Source organism: Aplysia californica, unplaced genomic scaffold (genome assembly GCF_000002075.1).
Source record: "Aplysia californica isolate F4 #8 unplaced genomic scaffold, AplCal3.0 scaffold00154, whole genome shotgun sequence".
In the NCBI taxonomy this organism is placed as follows: domain Eukaryota; kingdom Metazoa; phylum Mollusca; class Gastropoda; order Aplysiida; family Aplysiidae; genus Aplysia; species Aplysia californica.
The window spans coordinates 912,210-932,333 of NW_004797424.1; the positions used below are offsets into that span (position 1 = coordinate 912,210).

The window sequence follows — 20,124 nt, forward strand, 5'->3', positions numbered from 1 at the left end:
ACGGCTCACAGCTGAACGCTCTGTATCCTGGACTCTAGCATGGAGATAATCAGGAGAGAATGCGTCGCTGATCATCCAAATATTTTTATAAAAGATTTCATTTGTTGTTATAAGATGATTACCATATTGGTGAATGCGATATGGTCAACTTGCATTACTTAAGAAATAGTGACGCCCCTTGTGGGGCTCATTTCAAATTATTAATAATTACCAGCTTGGATAAATGTCTTCTTTAGTTAATGGTTACAAATTTTGTCATGTAATCTTAACATTTTGAATTTTTAATCTAATTGCCCCTGGAAGTGACTTTCATTTAAAATTCTGTCAGAAAAGATAAGACAATCTTTTAACGGCTTGTTTTGGGTATGCCGATTATTTGTTACAAGGACAATATGGAAATAAAGCTGTTTTCTGTTACTCAACTGTAAGTACTCCTTTAAAAAGTATTTAGGTTTAGAACTATCTTGTTCTGGTCTTTCAGCTGCTTCGTCCTCGAAGTCATCAGAGACTGGGCCCAAAACACCCCCTCAGCCTCAGCAAACTTCTGCACCAGCTGGCGAAGGAAAGCAACAGCAGAAGCACCAACAACAACAACAACAACAACAACAGCAACAACAGCAGCAGCAGCAGCAACAACAGCAGCAGCATCAGCAAAGCAGCAGCTCATCACAGGGCCAAGGCCCCATCCATCGTGGAGTTACGTGTGACGGCTGCGAGGGTCCCGTGATCGGCGTCCGTTACAAGTGTTGTGTGTGCGCCGACTATGACTTGTGCTCCTGCTGTGAGGGCAAGGGGCTTCACTCCGAGCACGACATGTACAAGATAACCGTTCCGAGAGTCAACCCGATGGTGAGTGTCTCTCAGGCTGTGTGCCAACCGCATGGCGTTCATTGTTTCAAACAGTTGTTGTTGACATCTTTGGGGCAAACTTAGTTTTTAAAAAAATAATAATGTGCAGTAAAAACCCTTACTTAACACCCCCCCCCCTCCCCCCACCAAAAAAACAAAAAAACAAACAAAAAAACCAAAAAAGCAAAAAACTTGATTGAAATAGTTTTGTCACTCCGAATCTGCTTTGCAGTGGTAAGGTTTTCACTGAGCATGTTAAAGAGTTCAGTTCACATAAAGAGAAAGTTACTTCTTCAATTGTTGTCTTTCTGCTGGGTTGTTTTGCATACATCCCAAATTTGTACTGATGGACAGGGTAGAAGCAGCCTGCCTTTTAAATGATCTAAGCTGTGCTGATGGGTTTGTAAAACATTTAACATCAGCCACAATGGAGAGAGATATACATATATAGGTTTGGGTTTCAGAGATTGTCAAATTCACCCTCTTTCCTTCTGTACCTTATAAAAAATCAATTCTGCTTTTGAGGAAGTTGCACGAAGTGAAGGAAATGGAAAGAAAGCTGTCTGTTGCTTTTGCAATGTTTTTCTGTATATATATATAAATATTTAAATTTAAAAAAAAAAAAAAAAAAAAAAAAAAATATATATATATATATATATATATTATAGTCTTTCAGTTTCCTGTTGATTATATGCACTCATCTCTAATATATTAATTATAAGTGCTCTTTTAGTTTGTTGGCCCGAACTTTCCATTACTTTTAATTTACTTGACAGGTACTGATTCTGTGCTTGAACTCAGCTCTCAGATCATAAGCTGTAAAATATGGATGGTTGTAGGTGCTATTGTCCTTTTCTCATCAAACTCAATTATTTTCTTACTGTTTTAAACATAAAATTATTCCAACCATTTGTTACTATTAACATTTTTCTTTGTTATTTGTTATTATTTATTATGTCTTGTTTGTTTAAACCAGTCTTTACTGTATTTCTGTACTGTGGGTTTTTTTTTTTCAGGATTTCATTCCTCCCCATTTTGGCCGTTACCTGAACCGCTACATGCAGGGTTACTGGAACGGTTCTCAGGCAGGTGCCAGCGCAAGTGCCAGTGCGAGCGCCTCTTCCTCCTCCGCGTCTGCTCAGGCCAGTGGCGGGACAGGAAGTGGAGACAAGGCCAAGGAGCAGGCGGGTTATGACGAGTACCTCAAAGGTGTCGGAGCCAACATTGCCGCTTTTCTGGATCCTTTTGGTGAGTGCAATGTTCAAAATGACTTTTAGTTCTGCATTTGTTATGGCTATGAATTAACTTGTTTGCTGTTTGAGTCTTTAGACGGAATACTCAGATCAGTGTGCTGCTCCCCCTCCCCCCCCCCTCCAAAAAATAAAAAATAAAGAACTTGGCTACTCTCTAACTATGAATGATACAATACTGAAATCTAATCAGATTCAGCAGGAGTTGTATGTTCATCCTTACAGCTCAGAAAGAAATTTAACTCTTGTTATTTTGTACTTGTTGTACAGATACTACAAAAAAACTGATAGTGCCTTTTTTTTTTACTGCCTATCCAAGCACAATATTTCTGCTGTTTTTGTGAGTGTGCTGCTATTTCTGTCATAAAAATGCTATACCAATACCAATTCACAGTTACCTATCTCAAAACAAAGGCAACTGAATTAGTAAGTTACATGTTACCAGTACACAAAGTTAGAGTTGATGAATTGCCATTGATGTCGTCCTGTGGTGCAGATGCTGTGGTCGCAAGCGTGTCTTATACTGTTACAGTTCTGATTATTTTGTAACTTTATAGGGTGTTTGAAATAGATCCAGAGAAAATGTTATCCAGACAACATTTTTAAAAGTGTAGATCTTATCATCGCTTTGGCCAGGGATTTTTTCGACTGAGTAGGTGTTCAAATTCATTGATAGGAGAGGTAACACTCGACTGAATCAAACAAATGCATGGTTGGAGTGCTCTATTGGTAGTTGCTCCTTCTTTTCTTTCCTTCTCTGTTAATTGTTATTACTGTCTAATGTACATTTTCCCTTCTGTGAATGAGTATTATTGTGTTCAAATTCATTGATAGGAGAGGTAACACTCGACTGAATCAAACAAATGTATGGTTGGAGTGCTCTATTGGTAGTTGCTCCTTCTTTTCTTTCCTTCTCTGTTAATTGTTATTACTGTCTAATGTACATTTTCCCTTCTGTGAATGAGTATTATTGTGTTCAAATTCATTGATAGGAGAGGTAACATTCGACTGAATCAAACAAATGTATGGTTGGAGTGCTCTATTGGTAGTTGCTCCTTCTTTTCTTTCCTTCTCTGTTAATTGTTATTACTGTCTAATGTACATTTTCCCTTCTGTGAATGAGTATTATTGTGTTCAAATTCATTGATAGGAGAGGTAACATTCGACTGAATCAAACAAATGTATGGTTGGAGTGCTCTATTGGTAGTTGCTCCTTCTTTTCTTTCCTTCTCTGTTAATTGTTATTACTGTCTAATGTACATTTTCCCTTCTGTGAATGAGTATTATTGTATCGATTTGTTTCTCTTTACGTAAGCACACAAACAAATGAAGAAGGCCAATCAAATGTTTTGATTTGCCCTCAGGTATTGACGTGACTTACGATGTCCACCATGGCGATGGATCCCACGAGACCGGTGGGAACCGCAGAGGAAATTGTCGTGGAGGTTTTGGCCGATGTGGGGCGTGGGGGTCAAACATGCGCCGCAGAGCGGAGACCGCCGCAAAGACGCCTGGGGCAGAGCAAGCGACTGGCAAAGGAGAGACGATGGAGACTGACAGTGCTGAGAAGACACAAGACCAAGGTGCACAGAGCCAGACTGCTCCACAGGATGTTCCCATGGATGAAAGCAACAAGGTATCGCTAGCACTTTCCTCTTTTAAAAAAAATGTGATATTATGCTTCTTTTAAACTCAAATTTGAACTTGTCTAACATTTTTTCCCCATACAGCGCACAGAGCGCAAAACCTTTGACCCCACATTTCAAGAAGTTGATAGGATATATCAGTACTATACCTGTACCTTGGCAAAAAACACTCTGTATTAAGTAATTTTCAGCACATTGAGAAAATTACATAAGTTTATCGCGTGTTTGTCAAAATAGGAATCAGAATCGGAACTAAAAATATAAGATCTAGCACATTCATCACCCGAATTCCTCATCATGGCGGCACTAAAGAGCACTCATGTCAGATCTACTCAACATTTTTTAAAGATTTTCAGTCGTTTTCTGTTTTTTACTCTCTTGTAACACCTGTAACCTGTGGCACTTTTATGGCCTTATTGTGTTGCAAGTGCAGTAAAATTCTTACTAAACATAAAACAAACTGGCAAGTCCTATTTCATTCCATTCCCTCCGTTGTGTCTGTCTGTTGGTTTTGCTCTTTCCCTGCATCTGTTATAACTATTGGCGGGTCGATGTGCTTCACTACTCGAACAAATAAACAAACCACAGCTGAACAATTCCATTTCTTTCCCCAGCCAAGCGCATCAAACAACTACGGTGGCGTTTCGGATGACTGGACATTTGTGCCGGAGGATGGGACTGAGGTCCTCATCCCCACCCAGGCCCCTATCCCCATGCCAGGTCCCACGGCCATACCCATGCCTGCCCCCGCACCTGCTCCCACTCCTGCCCCTGCCCCCACTCCTGCCCCTGCCCCTGCCCATGCCCCCACTCCTGCCCCTGCCCCTGCCCCCACCACCCCTACCTCTGCCCCCACCATGACTGCTCCAGGCACTGAGACTCCCACTCCCGCTCCGCGTGTAGCAGCCCCAACAGCCTCTGCCACAGCCCCTGCCCCTGCCCAACCCGGCAACCAGACCAACATTTACCCCAGTAAGTACCCTCTTACTTATACAAGGCTATACATCCTTTACTTGGTTATTCTCCCAAGTCCTTATCTCTGGCAAGCAGCTCCGTTGTGACGGATGAGCCGCTGGCAGCAGCTGGGGCACATTCCTGAAGAACGACTTTGATGTCAAATTACTTTTCGGTAATTGCCAAAAATAGGAATTTTGCTCTTATTTTGTCAATGTGCTTCTCTTTACACGTACAAATTACCTTTGCGGGTGGTTGGAGGGCACCACTGATAGATCCTTTCTTACTTTTCCCCTGTTGTGTCAATCTAGTATCTGTCTTACTTTTTTCTAGCACTAAATGACCATTATTGTGTCGACATCCTTGTCTGGACTCAAACAAACAAGTGACCCTTTCCTAATAATTTCTCTCCCTCCACAGACCTGCGAATCCAACAGAGCCTGGATCAGATGTTGTCCATGGGCTTCACCAACACGGACAACTGGCTGGCCGACCTCCTCACAGAGCACAACGGCAACATCGGGGCCGTCCTGGACGACATCAAAGACAAGGCCACCCAGCAGCTCAACAACCTGCGTGGCACCCGCTAAGTATGACCGAAAGAAGAAACTCGCTCTACGTAGAGAAGAAAAGTTTGAATTGTACTCTGCATTTTCTGTGTGTTAATGAATTATAATCTCTTTGGAAAGATATTTGTTGTGCTGGTCCAACTGTGATCATCGTTGTACTTTGTGAGCTACGATTTTCTTAAACATAATTTTTTTTGTTATTGGTGTTGTTTTTGGTCTTGTACAGCCAGGTTTGCCTTGAAAAAGTGTTTTCTTCAAAGAGAATTTTTGTTTCTTGGTTTAGGGTTTTTTTTGTCATGCACAGCCGGCTGTCGGGAGGAGCAAAAGTTTAAGTCTTTAAATGTGTTTTAAAAAATTTCTGTGAGATCGACCAAAATTACTTTGTTCATTTTTCAAGAAAGGCACAATCTAGTTTTAATATTTTATTTTACTTGTTGCTTTTAAACAGTATAGCTTTGCTTTCCAAAGCTTTTGTCAATATAACAAAATACATTTCTGATGTAACTATGAGCATGAGAAGTTATGCTTGCATAAGCATTGGGAGTGCGACTTGCATTTTGTGCTGCACTGATTTTATCTTGTATGTTGTTTAATCTTTAATTTAGAGTGTCTATGGATGGTTTGTTCACACTGTAGTGGCAAAATAACACAATGCTAATGTTGATATACTTTATCCGGTGTACTCAAGATTTTGTGTTACTAAATTCTGATATGGCAATACACATGTTTTATACTTTCCCTATTTCAGGAATATTTTTGATAAAACTCTATGATAATTATGAAACCCTGTTAAGAATGAAACTCTTTGCTTTCAGGAAAGAGAAGATGTTTTGTCAGTTAAAGCAAGGCTTGTCAAAGAAGTCATCTTATAATAGATCGTTGACTATAATTAATGTAAAAGTCTTAAATGAGGATTGAATCATTGGTTTTTTTTTCTTGTTGTTGTGACCTTTCAACTTGCCCTGGTGGTTTGCTCTTGTAGATTGTTGCATTCTTCTCCAGCCTTTTTTTTTACCCTACCAAATTTTTTGACAACCACAACCCAATACTAAAGTTAAAGTTCTTTATCTTAAAGCTTTGGAATTTTTATGTAATGAACATTTCCACTAATCCACATTTTTCTGCCAGCACTTTGCTTTGAGTGTATTTCTTTATCTATTTACATCTCAGGCTACATTTTTGCATTGTTTTTAAACTATGAATAATTCGGGGACATGTCCGGTTGCAAAAATGCTTCACACAAAATTGATTAATTTTGATTTTAAAATCTCATTGTAAACTGATCACAGGTACCATTTTTTTTTTTCCTCTTCAATTTCTGTAAAACAGTAAATGATTATCTTTTGGTGTTTCTCGTTTAAGTCAATCTCCAGACTGGTACATGCTCTTGCACACAAATAATTTAACGGACATGTACACAAATAACCTGATACTCATACAAGTCCACACATGCGAGCACTTACAGATATATGTACTCATGCTCTTTCACATATGCTAACAAACAAACAAACAAACAAGTGCAATTGTACCCAAACGCTCACAAACGCATGCGTGCATGCACAAGGTCTCCCACTCCACACACACAAGATTGGACCAAAGCAGTGGGAGACATAACAGTCACTTCTGTGTCTTTGTCACTGATTAATGAAATGTGCTGTTGTTATTTCAGTCGAAATAAATAGATATTATATATATAAACTTATACTTCTTGTTTTGCATTTTGTTTGTCATTAGTTAAAATTTAAGAGTTGGTTAGTCTTGTGTGAGTGGGCAGTTGGTGAGTGCTCTGTTCCTTTCATTCTATCAAACATCTGTCGTCCTTATCTTTCCTCCTTCCTTCTTGTGTTTGTTACTCTTTTGTAACACCTCTAATCTTGGGTTTGCAAGTGCCGTAAAACTCCTCTTAAAACAGAAACAAGTCTTGTGTGATATAATGGATGTTGTATGTGAAAAATGTGAGAATGTGTTGTGAGAGTTGGAGATGGAGTGTAATCGTTTTATAGAGGTTGAATGTTACTGAATGTGATAAGCCCCAAACACAGAAGTATCAGTCTTTCGTTTCAGCAACGGAGAAAACGTGATGGACATTGATAATGAATGACTTGACACAATACTGATCTAGGATGACTTAGCACAGCAGCTATAAATCAAGCGTCTTATTTCAAAAGACTCGAGTAGAATTAAATAAACAACGTATTTGGTGCAGTAGTAGAGTTTGAACCAGAGTGTTTCTAGGGAAACAAACTGAAAGTACTTGACGGAAAGCCTGAGTGAGTAAAAACTTGGAAGGTACTTTGAACATTAAAAGGCACTAAGATGACTATCTCAGTTGTCGATGAATGATGACTTCATCGCATTAATTATCCAACCATTTCCTATGAACATACGGAACACAGTGATAACACAAAACATTGCGTGTATGGAGAACCTTCAATAATGATAATTTCAGGAGCACCTTCCCTTACCACCTAAAAAAAACCCAAGAAAGGTGACAAAGAACATAAGAACAAATTTACACAAATTCCACATGCTTATTAGGCCGGTCCCAGAGTGGCTCTGTAGGTCTGACCTGTTGTTCGCCTGGCTCACACCGTGCAAATGAAGGTATACATTATCGTGTGCTTAAGCAGCGTCGCTGTGTCGTCTGTTTTTGGTCAGTGAGCTGCGCGATGCGTCAGACGTGGTATTCAACAGAGTCGTAAAAATGACGGACATGTGTCGCCTCGCTTCGTGTTTATTTTCGACTGAAACTTCACAGATCATCAAAATCAACAAGAAGTAAGTATTATTGGGTGCTTTGCTATTAAATATTAATGCTAGAATCAACACTTGGCCACAAAATCACCCAGAAATGCACTTTATCATACTTTGAAACTTCGAATCGAGAGGTTGACCTAGTTTCGACTGTTGTCCTAGGCCTAGGCCTAGATCTAGGTGTGCTTCTCTAGATTCTAGATCTAAATCTAGATCTAGCCTTGCATTACCAATGTAAACTATCGCCGCGCCCAGCTGCAAGTGTGTTTGTTGTGTGTGTGTGTGTGGGGGGGGGGGGCTGCACTTGGCACATGACGTAGAGAAGAGTTGTCCTGTCTTGGTATAATTGGTCTTGGATTACACAGTACCTAAATATAGCAAGGCAGACCCGTCAGTTGCACACCTACACACGTCAACACACAGTGCGGCTGTGCTGAGACGCAGCGAGTGTGCCTCGTGCTCGCTGAGACACAGACACCAACCCACAGTGCTTCTGTGCTGACACGCACACGGCGTGCGCCAGGCGAGCTACATGTCAGACCTACAGAGCCACTCTGGGACCGGCCTTACAGTGAGAGATCACACAGGACATATCAACTCGAGACACCTTTTTCATCCTGAACATTCATGTTTATTGTCTATTTTTCACGCACTGTTAATGAACAAATCCAGGGCCCAGAGATTGCAGGCAACAAACAGACAAACAGAATGAGGAAAATATTTGTACTCTCCAGTCTCGTAAAGGGTTTTGAACTACAGATAGACTAAGTTGACAGTGCCAGCTCTGCAATATAGGCATGGAGCCTACATGTGCGTCTGCTGAGCTATCTTGTCTGACGACACCATGGGTCTCCAAACTTTTTCAACATGAAAGTGAAAGTCACATCTTATGATTTAAGGAATTTTGAGGTTTAAACAATAGAATGAAATCATGTACACAACAGTTTTCAAACACATGTAGAGAGATAGATGATGAAAATATAAAAGAAAGAATTACATCGAATTTTAACCTTTCTTATCAACCTCAAATGACTGGAGAAAAAAAAATGAAATCACGACAATAACTGAATAACAGAACCGGCGCCACGATTAGAAAGAGAAATGAAAACGTGAAATGGGGAAGTTTCGTATGTGTACTATTGTGGAGGTTCTAAATTATTGCTGCCAGCTGAATGTGGTCTTCAGCCCGCAGTTTGGAGACCCGCGGGTCAATGCTGTACATTTGTATTATTGATGAGATGTTGAAGTTAAAGCATTTCACACAACATAATGCAAGGGTATAATTATTCAAGAAACAACTTTGGTGAAAGAACTTTTTCTCGGAAATGGTCTATTTAGTAGAAAGGAAAAGAGTAGTTTCTTTTTCACTGCTAATATTATTGGTAGACCATTGGTACCTACACTGCAGTTTGCGATGAATTCTTTAAAAAAACTAGTAGCTCTATACGAAAGCGGCTCTAAGTTGTTTTTTTGCCAAAATTTGATTCAAGTGAAAAAGCCCATATCTAATCTTTCAATCATACTTTGATATTCATACCTCAATATTCAACAACTACCCATCCATTATTGAGGCAATTTGGAAAGAGGTTAAAGCTCAAAAACCTTTTCTTTCTTTTTTTTTTTTTAATGTAGGTTTTTTTACACTCCCATCAACACAATTTAAACCATTTAGGAGGTGAGTTTCCGACCCTGCCTGTCAGGACCAACTCGGGCTGAGAGGGACACAGCATCCTGCCAGAAAGACCGAGACACTCAATAAAAATGTTCTCCCCACCCGAGAATGAAACTCAGGTCTCTTGCGTGCAACAGAGAAGCGCCTCACCACTACACCACTTAAACTTAAAACCTTTTCTTTTCTTTCTTTTTTTTTGGAGTAAACTGGAAGTCTTTTACACCCCCATCGACACAATTTAAATCAGTCACAAGGTGCAAGGAGGGGAGTGGGAGGGGGGGAGGAGGAAGTGGAGGTGAAAGCAAACGATAGAACTTGTCTAGAGGCCAGGAAAGGGGGTGAAGGGAGAAAATTTTATTAGGGAAAATATTTTCTGTCACTGTCAGGTTTTGAACCAGGGACCTATGGAATGACGGGCAAACACTGTACCTCTAGACCTCGAGAGCTCCTAAAAAAAGTAAAATGGCGTTACTGAGTCATTGAGCAATTCCCCCAGGGAGACTATGAGCCCTCTATTCGTCGGCAAAGAGCAGCAGACTAGACCAGAACCCAACCAGGACTAGACCTGTGGAAACCAGACTTTCATTTCTGATATCGACAAAATAGTCGATCATGGTGGGTGATGACGACATTTTTAAAGAAGGATGTGACTATTACAATGATTTAAGAATTATGAAAAAAAAAGCCAGGAAAAAGTAGCAAGAGAAGTCAAACCAGCAGCCAACAAATACAGAGATTTCTAAAAATAGCAAATTATTATCATTATCATCATTATAACCGCAATGATTACAAAACTCTTAAAGATATGCTACGATTCTGCAAAATAAACAACACAGCAAATCCTCGATAAACTAACACTACAAACCATTTCCAGGAGCTAATAAAGCAGCAATCACAACTCTACAACCAGGAAAAAAAAAAGGGGGGAATCCCCTAAACCCAGCAAAAGGTTTTCGGTGTTAAAAAAAAATATATAATATCTATAAAAATCACTATAGAGTGAACAAGTGATGCTGGATATAATATGATTTTATGTAAAAACACACTGCAATAAAAAATCTCGTTCCCCATGATGAATTAAGTATTCTGTCTAGTATGGGTTAATTTTCCATTGAGAAAAGAAGAGATATGTATATGTACATTTCTTTCGAACTAAATTGGCACACAGACAGCAGACATAAATGATGGCACACTAGGAGAACTATAAGTTTCTATTATAAAATATGGATGAGCAGTAGAGGGGGCATTGCATTCAAAGGTTAGAATCTGGAGGAAGGAAGACTTTCACCATAGCTTGAGCACCAAAACAAGCATTTCAAGTAATTAATTATGAGCTGACAGTTTAGTGACGACATGCTAGCTAGAAACTTCAAACTACTTCATGAGCAACTGCGCAGGTAGAAACAAAGGAAAGAAATTCTAGAATGCATTGGCACCGTGAAATTACATAATTTTCAGGAGGATTTAATTTGTTTAATTTTGCACAAAGCAGAAAATAAAGAAGGAAAGTGATTGATTCAGACTATATCTCTTACACTGAGCAGTAAACAAAATGAGACTCAAAATACAGAAAAATTTAAAAATAAGGATCAATCTGCTCCTCATCCCCCATTATCATAATGTACCCAAAACTCTCTGCAATCATCTATTTCACACTTTGCACCTAAAAACGTACAATGTATCAGAATTCAGAATGTATCCAATAAATAGAAGGAAAGAAAGAACGTCTTCAATTCTATTTGGTCTACCTCTCCATCATTCACCGACTGTGGCCAACAGGTGTCAGGAAAGAGGTCCAAAAGGTTGAAAAAACCCCCCCAAAAAATCAAAGATGTCCGGTTATATGAAGAAAGCATACCACCTTAAATGCAGCTCTACCCAAATAAAACTAGAATCTAATCTTTTCTTAATTGCGCCAAGATGGAGAAAGGACAAAATTGTTGAACCTAGAGCAGTCAGGAATTGAACCTGTGACCCTCTCATTATGAATTCAGCAGTTGAGCCAGTATGTCACTGATAAGTCAGCCCCTGACATTGCAGGTTGTAAGTTTTTCCGAGTCACTCACGAAGCTTTTACATGACAGAAACAGAATACTGCAAAACTGACAGCGAAATGAAAATATACACACATCTAGTCTTTTTGTACGGTAAATAACAAAATTAAAGCCACTGAGCGCTCTTTCCCCCTCAGAAAACCCATCTTTAAAAGTTGGAAGGTCTGTCTTGTCACAAAGTCAACAGCCACAATTTAATAAAGAAGACCCAAACTCCAGGCAGAGCACTTCTGATAAAAACAAAAGACTAAAATGTGGTACTTAAAAAGGTAGTATATTAATACTGAGGATATATCCTTTCTGCATTGCCAACCCCATTCATTAGCACTACACAAGAAGCTGTGTGGGCCAACAGAGTAACAAAGCAGGATGGCCCAGGATTTGATAGATATTGATCTTCAAGTCAATTGCCATTGACAAAAAGAATTAAAATATTTTCCTTTGATATAGAGAAGAAATCACACAGATTCGGCGGGGTACTGAGAAGTGTAGTAAAGAAAAAAATCTAGACAGAAATCATTATAATGTGTCATGAGGTGGTGGAATTAGGCGCTCGTCAATTTTGGGGCATGTGGAGTTATTGGTATCATCTTAAAGCTTGTTTGTTTATCTGCCTTGCTTTCAAGCAAAAAGTACCTTTTTCTCTTGAATAGGAGTCAAAACATTTGTGATTGAAGGCGGTGGGGGTCGTCTGGTTTTTGGAGGTGAAATTAGCGAGAAAATAGCTGCCAAAGTTTCATAACTTCTGTAGATTGAGAGCCCTTGGAAAATTAAAAATTACATTTTTGTGCCTTTAATCAATATTTTTTCAGCAAAATCTACACAGAAAAATGTTTTTAAATGAACAATAAATAAATGTGTAGAGATAAAGAAAAAAATTCGATTAAAAATTGCAAAAAAAAAGCGGAAAAATGACGGTTTCTTCAATTTCTTCATTTTGATGAGCGCCTGATTTCTCCACGATGTCAAACACATCAGTTTTGCTAAACATTGTCGTGCAGCATCGCTTTCTCAATACACAGACCATAAAAAATGTAAAAAATATGAAACCAAGAATATTTTTTAAAGACTTAAAAAATGATTACTATGACTATTAACTAGAACTACACACGAGATGTAGAAAAACCTGAGCATACCAAATCCCAACAACAAATGCAAATGGAATGGTGCATAATTTAAAAGTCATGTGTGTAAGTAGTCAAGTAATGAAATCACTTAACACAAAATGCATAAGTTAGATAGATGGTTTTTTTTCCCTCAATTTGCCACACATCGGCTCAATAGTCATTGTTGTACATGATGTCGCACGACACAGAATACGGGAGACACTTACTGCCTGCATGTAGTCTACACAGGTCATACACAGACCACAAACAGGCTTTGTCAAGGCACTATAAATGAGAAACAGAGAACAAAAGGAGCCATTATGACATGATCAGAAAACACGATGCATCCCCATTGTTTACCTTTCACAACACCACCCTCCCCCCTCCCAAAAAGGAGTCAAGTTCCCATTTACAACTTCACAACCATACACAAGTCAAGTGGCAACCCCATCCCTCCTCAGGATATACACAGACGCACACACACACACACACACATGCGGAAATATGTGTCACTGTGAGGTGGAATCAGGCGTTCAGCAATTTTTAGGCATATGTTATAAAGTTACTAGTATTGTCTTAAAGCTTGTTCATTTGTCACGATTTTGATTTTGAAAATCCCTAAAAAATACCCTTCTATCTTGAATAGAAATTAAGATATTTGAAATTGAAGGAGGTGTGGCTTGCCTGATTTCAAGTGCAAATATTAGAGAGGAATTGGTCGTCAAAATCTGGTAACTTCCAAAGCTTGGGTATCATGGAAAATTGCAAATTTACGTTTTTTGTGCATTTCATCAACATTATTCAATCAAATCCACACAAGAATGTGTTTTTAAATAGACATGAATGGTGTTAAGAGCAAGACAAACAAAAAAGTCGTTAATAATTGCCCAACAGATGGAAAAATGTCAGTTTCTACGATTTCATTATTTTGAGGAGCGCCTGAATTCCCCACAATGCCACACATAGTAATGTGTAGAGAACAGCAGCAGCAGCCTGTACCTTCTCCGACAAATATAACATAACCATATTAAACATTAACTAATATATTCACGATGATATGAATCATAACGTCAGCCAAAAATATATTCTAAACAACTAAAAAATCATCATGCAATACCAATTGTATAACACACAGCCTTTACAATAGGAGACCCCCCCCCCCCACCTCCATCCCCTTTTCCCTTAAAGCTGAGGACTGGGAGAGCTTTTTTTACCCCCTAAGTAAATGCCAACATGTATAATAAAAGTGTTCTCAGTAATTTTGATGTAGTGGTAGTTGGTAGTTCTTAATAAACACTCTACCAGACCCAATAAATATCGTTTCAATGGTGGAGCATAGGATCTCCGATCAGAACAGTGAGCTGAATGTAAACATTGCAAAGAAATATATCGGAGAAAAAAAAAATGTTTGATGCCACTCAGGTTTGAACTTCAGCCTTCCGTGTCACAAACCAAAGTTAATTTTTTTTATTTTAGCAATAGTTTTACAGATGTCTGACATAAAAGAAGGAGTAAAGCACACCAGAGCACTTGCAAACCACCCATCTAAAGCTCATTATATTATTCTGCACAATAGTAACACTCCAGTAAAGGCCCTTTAAACAAATGTTTCCAAAGAGAAGTTAAAGCAGGTTAATAGCACGCAGTGAAATTGTCTGATAACAGTTGAAACAAGAGACAGATTAGTAGACAGTAATCTCTTAAGTCAAGATAACGAAATCTCAAGTGATATCAACACCGTTAGTAGCTGCGAATAATATGTATCTAACACACATTAGCATGCTGCTATCTGTACAAGTTATTTAAGAATTTGACCTGGTTTTAAAACTAGTTAAAGCTCAAAAGTATTTGTTCTTAATGTAGCAGCCCCTATGCTGCCACCATTTTGCTTAAAGTACAGTACATATGCAATTTTTACAGCAGGAGAGCCAAACAACTGATTGAATGTCGTTACCAACAAAATATTCACTTTAAAGATAACAAGGAAGCTATTACTATTATCAAAAACGTGTTCTTAAAAATATTGACTTGAGATATTTGCAAAGAGTTTGTTTTCTTGGTGACAACATTCAGTTTTTCGGCTCTCCTGTAAAATCGTAAAAACTGCATATACTGTACTTTTAAAAACGACGGCAGTATGATGCATCACACAAGCTGGAGACTCTAAATTAGCAGTTGGGAGTAGACATGGACAAATTTAAGGAGCCTAAAAATACATCAGGTTGGCCAGCTGTTAAATTGCACAAAGCCCAAAATTTTGATTTTTAAAAATCTCACATTCTAAATTTGTGGTAAATGTCGCAAAAGCTGAAGAAATTTTTTTTTCTGAGTTCAAAATCTAAATGTTGAAAAAAAAAAACATATTGTTGGTTTGCTAAAAGAATGAAATTTCGTTTTCAGGACTCGGAACATATCAGCAGCCGGCCAACAACAAATATCAATGGTGTCAGCTAGAAAAGTGGACAATTGGAGAGAGATTTATTTTTAGTCTCTTAACTCTGACAATTATAATAAAATGTAACTCAAGAGCTTTTCAGTGCATTTCTTTAAAGCTGGGATTAAAAGCTGCATTTATTCTTGACATAGAGCATTTACGTTGAAGGCTAGGTATTGCAAACATTTTCTTTGGGAATCGCACACTTGGTCAGTTCCCATCTCATACCAAAAAAAACGTGGGATAATATATATAATACTGCTTTATTCTAAAACAATAAAGTAACCCTCCTGATCAGGATAATCTTACACACAAAAAAATAACGACAAAACCAACTACATTCAACGAGTAATATTAGAAAACCACCGCAAATACACGCAAAAAAACACAAACAGTTACCATCACTGTATATGTGAGGTCAAGTATTTATAACAAACTGCTAAACGTATCACCAAGATGCGTGATTAGATTATTCACATAGCTGAAAATGTTTAACCAGACCCTGTTTCCCTGAACACCAGTTCGGGCGGCTGTCGACTGATAAAAGTATTTTACCCCTCATATGTTGTCCTCTGATTGAAAAGTCATGGGTCGGTTTTATAAAAGTTACAGTTCAGAAATAATCATTTCGTTACTTTACTATCCTAAAGGCATGCAGAGTCAGATAATGACTTTGATCTGTGAAGCTATGTCATCGAATCTTTACAAACATTTTCTCAGTGATAACTGCGGAACGCTAATTTATCACAGCAAGAGCTGTACTTTCAATTCTAGATTCACTCATTTATGAGAAGAGAGCTGCCTGCTGAACTATATATTTTTAAGAATCTAAAACAGGAACAAAGTAGAATTTTTTAAAAGTCATTAACACATCACATTAATTCAGAACAATACAAAACAATACAAATTATTATACATTTCATTACAGTTTCCCACACAAGTTAAAACAGCAACACATATCATCAGTCAGCTGTTCGGATGTATTGTACTAAGCCCAAAATGCTGGAAAAAAAAATTTTAAATTGTAATTTCTTAATCTGTGGTAGATCTACTGGTTGCATGTGCTCAGGAAATATCATGTCGAAATTCAAATTCTAAAGGGTGAAAAAAAAAAAAGCCAAAATAAAAGAGTAAAGTAGCTACAATTGTTTAAAGAATGAAACATTTTTTTTTCTTTCTCCTGAAAAATTTTGCTTTCTGGGCTTAGTATTTTGAACAGCTTGGCAACGATAATATGTCACCGCTCACAAGGAATACACTGCACACCATCTAACCGTCACCCAATGTGAACATCAACAGAAAACAGTCAGAGCTGCAATCAAAATAATGTTCGTTTGTTCTCACATTTCTGATCGGTTACTATTTCGCTGAAGGAACAATGATTTAAAAATCAAACACTTTTGCCCATCCGTAGACTCAGATTGTGAAATGACTTGAGGAGAATAAATGTACCGTCACTGCACTAGCAAAATGGCATTTCACAGAGTTGTACCAACATGCAACTTGCCTTTTAATTTGTTTGGTGGTACTATCTATATCTATCTTTTGGTAAAACCAATACAAAAATGCACTGGCAGTCACAACAGAAACATGCATGGCAGGGTTTATTACCATTACTAGATGATGAACAGTCTAGTTAAACAGTTGGGTTTTTTCCGTTAATCTCAAAAGCAGCAAAAAATGAAATGTGCCAGTTTTGCTAGCGCAGTGACCATATGCCCGTGTTGTCAGGGCTCTGAACTCAAGGACAAGAAATTGCAGAAGGGGAGATAACTATCACCCATCAAACATCAGCAGTCAAAGGAAAACCAGAGAAACAATCCAAAACATTGGCATATTATTATCTTTACAACTTCAGTTGACAACATCGAGAAAAGATGGTTTGATTACTACGAGAATATATCACCCGAGTGAAACTGAACCTTGCGAAAGTGAGTAATGAGATGAATATTTCAACCCAAACTCTGAGCCACAGCAATGGGAGACTGTGAGTGTGTGTGTGTGTGTGTGTGTGTGTGAGTGTGTGTGTGAGTGTGTGTGTGTTTGTGTGTAAGTGTGTTTGTGAATAAATGTGATAGTGTATGTACGTGTGTCTCAACAAACATATTAAGTGGGGTGGGTTCATAAGCCTACAGTGTAAGTTATTTGATTCATGACTTTACAAATCGGATGGAAAGCATTAAAACCCCCCAAAACAAATTTAAAAATGGCCCGAAGGCCTTCGGACTAAAACTAGGGCCATTTACCTTGTCGTCAAGCATATTATCTATCAACTGACCTATCGGCGGACCCTAACCGACTACAACAACTATATTGTTGAAAAGAAGCAAATGGAGCAGACCACATCAAATAACCCACCAGCAACTGTACATGTCAAATCAAGAGGTTGCCACAGTTTGTACACTTTGTCATTATCTGACGTGTGATTGGACAGCCAGGGAGAACAAAAACGCCCGCTTTTTGAAAAAAAAGTTATAGTAAGCATTTTTCAGCACTTGCAACACAATTAGGTCACATAAGTGCCAAACATAATAAGTGTTACAAGAGAGTAACAAACACAAAAAAGAATGAGGAAAGATAAGGGCGATAGACGTTTGACAGCAGAGAAGGAGCAAACCACGCAAGAGCACCCGTCAACCATCTTCATATCTTGTCATTATTTGACGAGTGACTGAATGGCCATGGAGAATGACAAGGCCTACATTTGTCATCCTTCTAGTCCGTTTCTACCTGGTCACATGACCCCACATTGCTCCAAACATAGATGTTCAAGACAGAAATGTTTCCACTGTTAACTCGAGAAAAGTGGAGGCCATGAGATAAAGCCATGAGACAAAAGCAAGGAATGTGTATACTGCAAACTGCCAAGAGGAGCTTTTTTTTTGTCTTGGTAAGTGTTTTTAACGGCGCTTACAACTGCATAAAGTCATATGAGCACGCGGGACACATTAAACATTTTCAGTCTGGTAGGAATTTCGAATTTTTGTCTTGGTGGCGGCCGAAGCCTATTCTTATCGATTTTAGGACCACCAAGGAATCTTTAACGTGAACAATTTGTAAATGGGACCTCCAAGACTTTTCGCCCTTATCTGAGAAGGCTAGGTGTTAGATCCTACCTACAATAAGATCAGGGTTGTGGCTGAAAGACCCAGGTAGAGCAAACAGACCAAAACTTGTTATTTTTAAGCAAAAGGAAGCATTGACAGGGGAATAATCATTTACTGGAGTGATTAAGTAAGACAGAGAAACAGAAGCCACAAAGATGGAAAAGAAAAGAAACGGACGTACCGCTGGTCCCGCTTCAAACCACCCCTTCAAATGGACTAAAGATATGAGACAGTTCAGTGGGATTCTGCTTGTGCTGAGTATGACACATGGAAATACTGATATGTGTCACGACACGGTGGAATCACGCGCTCGTCAATTTTTGGGAATAGAGTTATTGATATCATCTTGTTTGTTCATCTGTCTAATGAAAAAAAGAAATACTCATCTATCTTGAATAGAAGAAGAGATATTTGTGATGAAAGAAGGTGAGGCTTACTTGGTGTCAAAGGAAAAATTAGCAAGAAAAGGGTTGCCAAAGTTTGGTGATTTCCAAAGCTTGAGTGTTCTTGGACACAGCAAATCAACATTTTTCTGGTGCCTTTGAAAAACCTTTTTCAGTAAAATCGACAAAGAAGAGTGTTTTTAAAAGGACAGACATAAAAGGTGTCGAACTCGAATTTTTTAAAAACTAAGAATAGCCTAACACGATTAAAAATAATTTCAGCTTCTTCGATTTCATTATTTTGACAAGCGCCTAATTTCACCAAGAGCCATACATATATTGTTTAGGATAAGTCCATGTGTGTGTACATTTTTGCATATCTACACACTAGCCTACAGTCTGCATATGGGTGAAAGTTTGGAGTATGTGGAAGTGTAGGTATGTCTGTGTGAATCCACGTGTGCACATGGACTTGCACGTACATGCGTATCCCGGTGAGAGCATTCATATCTGGCTTTGAGTATACGCGAACCTACATACATGAACTGATGAGAGCACACACAACTGTATAGTACACTGTTGAGACAGATGTCCAAGGACGGGCTGCATGCACAAGTCTGCGCATGAAAATCCTCAAGCTTGTCCCGCTAATAGTTTAGTTTTAGTAATAACGAGTTTTACAGCTCTTGTTACAATACACCTAGGTCACATAAGTGCCGAAGATCAGAAGCGCGTCATTAGAGATGGTGTAGCATGCAAAGAAAAAAGGTTGGAGAGATAAGGATGACAGATGTTTGTTCCATAGGAAAGAAGGAGCAAACCACACCAGGCACCTATCAACCACCCATTGCTTCTGTCAGTCAGTGTCCCTTACAACCATACGAGGACCGCAACAACAATGACAATTGTGGACAGCTAATTGCACAGGTAAGAACAACAGATTCTGATGAGCCACAACAGTGTAGTACCGGCCTAACCGAGAGAAAACCATTCCCTTTGGCAAACAGTCAAAAGGTTCTGTATTTGGTCAATCTGCTATGATAAAAGTCCCAAGCATTTACAAAAGTTTGGAGAAATAACCCCCCCGTACTTTATGGTTCCCTGTCTTTTCCTGAATCTGTAAAAAAATGTTTATTTCCTATAACATGGGGATCTGTTGGTGCATTTGCACCATTGCATAAGATGATAAGCCATTGTCTAAAGAATTTAATGCTGAGTAATTTGATCTTTCCTTCATCTGACTATGGTCACTGAAGTAGCACGTTGACAATATGCATTAACAAATATATTATGATGAAAGCACAAAATTATGCGTAAACGGTAATAATACTCATCACATCAGTCAA

General features: G+C 38.6%; 1 protein-coding gene across 1 annotated transcript; it reads left to right on the plus strand.

Moving 5' to 3' along the window:
- Positions 1–639: 639 nt before the first annotated feature.
- LOC101863017 (actin cytoskeleton-regulatory complex protein pan-1) lies at positions 640–6,970 on the plus strand (the record flags this gene model as incomplete). Its single annotated transcript, XM_013081995.1, is given in 5 exon segments — positions 640–849; positions 1,866–2,097; positions 3,464–3,735; positions 4,360–4,717; positions 5,120–6,970. Coding segments are annotated over 5 exon segments (1,242 nt in total), but the record flags the coding sequence as incomplete, so codon positions are not given.
- Positions 6,971–20,124: the final 13,154 nt, after the last annotated feature.